This window comes from Littorina saxatilis, unplaced genomic scaffold (assembly GCF_037325665.1).
Source record: "Littorina saxatilis isolate snail1 unplaced genomic scaffold, US_GU_Lsax_2.0 scaffold_2007, whole genome shotgun sequence".
Lineage (NCBI taxonomy): Eukaryota > Metazoa > Mollusca > Gastropoda > Littorinimorpha > Littorinidae > Littorina > Littorina saxatilis.
The window spans coordinates 1-5,000 of record NW_027128302.1 but is presented as its reverse complement, the minus strand read 5'-3'; the positions used below and the strand labels follow the sequence as shown (position 1 = coordinate 5,000).

The 5,000-nt window shown below is 44.5% G+C and overlaps 1 protein-coding gene across 1 annotated transcript in view; it reads left to right on the top strand.

Moving 5' to 3' along the window:
• LOC138956665 (A disintegrin and metalloproteinase with thrombospondin motifs like) overlaps positions 1–4,353 on the top strand; it is a gene marked incomplete at its 3' end in the record, with an annotated part of 6,342 nt that extends 1,989 nt beyond the window's left edge. The window contains 2 exon segments of the mRNA XM_070327962.1: positions 2,245–2,418; positions 4,215–4,353. Of these exon segments, the coding sequence (XP_070184063.1) occupies positions 2,303–2,418; positions 4,215–4,353 (255 nt within the window).
• Between the last annotated feature and the right edge of the window lie 647 nt (positions 4,354–5,000).

The following is a 5,000-nucleotide window of genomic DNA, read 5'->3' as shown; positions in this document are numbered from 1 at the left end:
AAGCAACTACGCTTTTGTTAAAAGGATTTCAAGTAAATCATGATAAATGTAATGTTTAATGAAACCCTCTCCATTAAAGGCCTGTCCAGACACTCCCGGCCGACCCTGTCCACATTTGACTTATGCTCAAAACGGCCCCGTTGGGCGCGCCAGTCCTCCGTTTCTTACACGCTAGATTTGGCGAGTGTGTCGAGGAAGTAGCATTTCTTGGGCAATTCTCGCCGCGAGGAAATTTAGTTTAGCGAGCTGAACTGAACTGCACTGAACTTTCTTCTACAAGGACGCATAAACACACACATATACCCCCCCCCCCCCACTCACACACACCGAAAGAAGCCCCCCCCCCCCCCCGTAAGCAATAGCAATCTTTGTATCCTGTACTGTATCATTGTAGCCCGGCTTATTATATACTACCTCCCAGAATGCGAGCGCCGTGTCAGACCGTAGTAGAACGCAACGCACCGTAGCACGCCAGGTCCGCAAACCGTCACACGCCGGGAAGCGCCGTGATTGAACGCAACGAAACGGCTACAATACACCTTGCTAGCTTGCCGTGAGAACCGTGACAAAACGTGGCAAAACGCGCAGCAACCGTGAAGTAACCGTGACAAAACGCGCACTAAACGCGACAGAACGTGACAAAACTTCCAATGACCGTGAGATGGCGGGGAATACACATGCTTCCCGTCCCACTACAGACCCACTGCGGACCGCCTCCAAGTTTTGTTACGGCCTATTGCGTACTGTCACGTTTTGTTGCGTTTACTCCGTTTTACTACGGCCTACTAGGTTTCTCATCCGCACCGTGACTGCCGTGGCCAATTGTTTGACAGTTTAAAAATCTCGCACGGCATCCACGGCCTGTCACGTATGCCCATTCTGTTCCCCCGCGTTGTCTCACTTCCATCCCGTTTTGTCCACGGTGGTCTGAAACGTGATTGTCGTGGCCGCCGGGAACATAGTGTCAATCTAGCATTAGCAACGTTGAAACTTGTTGGCTGGATACTAATGCTACGTTTACACTATGTTCCCGGCGGCCACGGCAGCCCCGTTTGCCCGAAACGTAGTGCGCCGTGGGATTTTGGCTATTTTTTTCTCTGTATTCAAGTTTTGTAAGGTCTTATCAAGTTTTCTCACGGTTTATCACGGTATCCGGGGAAGGGGCTGAGTCCCGGAGGCTCCAAGGCGCACTACGGTTCGGCCCGCGGTCTCCCACGGATGCCAGTTCGTTCCCTCCCGGCCCGTCACGTTCTGATGGGATCCCTGACGTTTCTCACGTTCTGGTCAAGGTCTGACACGTTTTTTACGTTCTGGCAAGGCTTTTTACGGATGAAACGTGGACGCCGGGCAGCTTTGGAGCACGTTTGTACCCACGGTATAAAAAGAAAGCCTCCCAAGCAATAGCAATCATTGTATCCTGTACTGTATCATTGAAGCCCGGCTTATTATATACTCCCTCCCAGATCGCGCGCGCCGTGTCAGCCCGTAGTAGAACGCAACGCGCCGTGACGCGGCGGGCCGGCAAACCGTCTCACGCCGGGACACGTCGTGATTGGACGCGACGAAACGGCTACCATACACCCTAGCTTGCTGTGAGAACCGTGAAAAAACGTGGCAAAACGGGACAAAACGCGCAGCAACCGTGAAGCAACCGTGACAAAACGCGCACTTAACGCAGCAGAACGTGCAGAAACTTCCAATGACCGTGAGATGGCGGGGAATACACATGCTTCCCGTCCCACTACGGACCCACTCCGGACCGCCTCCAAGTTTTTTTACGGCCTATTACGTACTGTCACGTTTTGTTGCGTTTACTACGTTTCACTACGGCCTACCAGGTTTCCAATCCGCACCGTGACTGCCGTGACAAATTGTTTGACAGTTTAAAAATCTGGCACGGCATCCACGGCAATCACGGCCTGTCACGTTTTCCCATTCCGTCCCCCCACGTTGTCTCACGTGCATCCCGTTTTGTCCACGGTGGCCTGAATCGGGGCTGCCGTGGCCGCCGGGAACATAGTGTAAACGTAGCATTAGATAGTAACAATCCATTGGCACAAAATAACTGATTTGTCATGATTTTGTAGTTAGCATACATGATATTATTCTACATACGTGAGAGAGATCAGCGAGCTGTTCACTATTTGAAAAAGCAACGAGTGTAAATCTGGTACGACACAGCAAGCCATGTACTATTCTCTATTTCTCGTGGTTCTGGACTGTTCGCTTTGTTTTTAATTGCAGACTTTCTGCACAGCACGACGGGATCAGCCAAGGGTGCAAGGACGAAGATCTCTACATTATGTCAGGGAGCGGCAATTACTCATTTACAGATCCAAAGCGACTCAACAAATGGAAGTTTTCCAGCTGCAGTATAAAATATTTCGACGATTTTATCAAGCAAAACCTTGACAGCAGGTAAAGTAATATATTAGTTTCTACTGAAGGGTAGGTTTACTGTCCGCTGAATGTTTCATTTGATATTCTTTGTTGTTTTGTTTTCCTGGGAATGTGTTGCATTTGTTCTTTGTTTTAACTGTCTCAATCTGTCTCTGACTTGAGTAGTTTTTTCCCACGTCAAGCACACACACACACGCACACACACACACACACACGCACGCACACACACACAAACACACACACACACACACACACACACACACACACACACACACACACACACACACACAATGGCACACACAAACAGAGGCACAGCTATGACTAACTGAATGTGATCAACTTCTGTCTTTGTATTCTTTAATTGATTTTTTTTCACCTTCACACACAAAAACACTCCATGATTTTATTAATATACTTTTTAGAGACAGGCACACAGAGACACACAGACAGAGACAGAGAGAGAAAGAGAGAGAAAGAGAGAGATATAGAGAGAGATAGAGAGAGACAAACAGAGACAGACAGAGTCAGAGACAGACAGGCTTATTACCACCAGACAAAAACGCCAAAACTTAAAATCTAAACTTCCACCTTTAACGATTGATAATCACATTGTTGAAGAAGTTAATAAACACAAAGTTCTAGGTGTTATTCTTGATAACGATTTATCGTGGACTGATCACGTTACAGGAGTTTGTAAAATACTCTCCAAGAGGCTTTACTTGTTGTCCAGAATAAAACACTTCTTGAACAGGCATGGCAGGCAACTTTTCTTTAACGCTCACATTCAATCGATCATTGATTATGCGTCAACACTATGGGATTGTGCGAGTGCACAAACTCTAAAACCGTTATTCAGTATACATAAAAGAGCAATCAAAGTTATTTTATTACAAGTTTCGGTTTCCAACGAAGACTATAAACTTTTAAACATTCTTCCTCCTCAATCAAGACTCATGTACAATAAAGGCGTTTTGATGCATAAACTCATAATTGGAAGAGCGCCTGCACCTCTTTCTTCTGAATTCACTTCCCACAATTTAAGAGACCCGACAAAAATTTATGCTCCTCGGCCTCGTATAGATCTTTTTAAGTCCAGCCTACTCTTTTCGGGAACTAATCTTTGGAATTCACTTCCAAGCGGTCTCAAACATTCTGTCAATGCCAAGACTTTTAAAGACAGATATTTCTCATTCCTTATACATGGCACATTTCGTTCTCACTTAGCCTGAACATGTTTATATTGTTGATGCCTTATTTGTACCTTTTACAGGTTTCAGTAGATAAATGTACCTAATTAATTTCATAACATGACTTATGTAACGATGCTACATTGCTATTACTTGCAACGTAGTTGCTTCATTGACTCCTCAGTTTCACGGATTTTTTCTTCCCCCGAAGTTTTACACGTTTATTGTTGCTTGAAACAGTTTTCATTATACCTTTGACAATATTATGTCATGTTCGTTTGTATGTATATTTTTGTTTGTTTGTTTAGTCTGTTAATCGTTTGCTTGTTTGTCGTTTGTTTTTATTACTTCTTGATATTCCAACATTTTTAAAACGTATTATCATTAGATTAAACCCTTCCATGGGCGAGGGCTGGATGTAAAAAAGCACCTGTTTGCTTATGCCATTACCCTCGTTAATAAAGAATTTGTCATTGTCATTGTCATTGTCATTGTCATTGTCATTGTCTGACTCACTGTCTCAAACATGAAATTTACAAAAAATATTCTTGTTTTTAACTCTTTTTTTTTAGTTAATGGTAAACGTGTCAATCTTTATCAATCCTTTATGTCATTCACTTGTTATAGCAAAGGAGCACACTGTCTCTACTCATCCTACAACACAAGCAGTGAGGTACCTGATGTAGGAACACTGATGCCGGGACAGGTGTATGACGCAGACGAACAGTGTCGGCAGATTTACGGACAAAGTTCTTACCTCTGCCAGGTGTGAAAGCTAGTCAGAGTTTATATGGAAGAGAGGTCCATATAAACTCAAGCCAAAAAGTTAAGCAACCCTGTCATACAATCTGAAATGCACTATTTCATAAGAACGTAACATAAAACGTAGCTGAATAGGCAGATTAAGTGTTTTCTGTGTAAAGTAATCAGGCGTGTTCCTGGGTCGATTATCGAACGTGCTCAGGCTCGGGATCTTCAGTACTCCAGTGTATGTACAATGAGGCCGGACATTAATTAGTTTCTTTCCTGTAATGTCTGCGATATATTTTTTTTTCCAGAACTATGATTAAAAGAGGAGATAATACAGGTTTTTGTTGTGCAAAGAGGACAGAGCAAGAAATCATCTTTTGTTATGACACCCGAACGGGCAAAGTGGCGCATTGGTAAGACGTCGGCCTCCTGATCGAGAGGTCGTGAGTTCAAATCCCGGTCGCTGCCGCCTGGTGGGTTAAGAGTGGATATTTTTCCGATCTCCCAGGTCAACTTATGTGCAGACCTGCTAGTGACTTAACCCCCTTCGTGTGTACACGCAAGCACAAGACCAAGTGCGCACGGAAAAGATCCTGTAATCCATGTCAGAGTTCGGTGGGTTATAGAAACACGAAAATACCCAGCATGTTTCCTCAGAAAGCG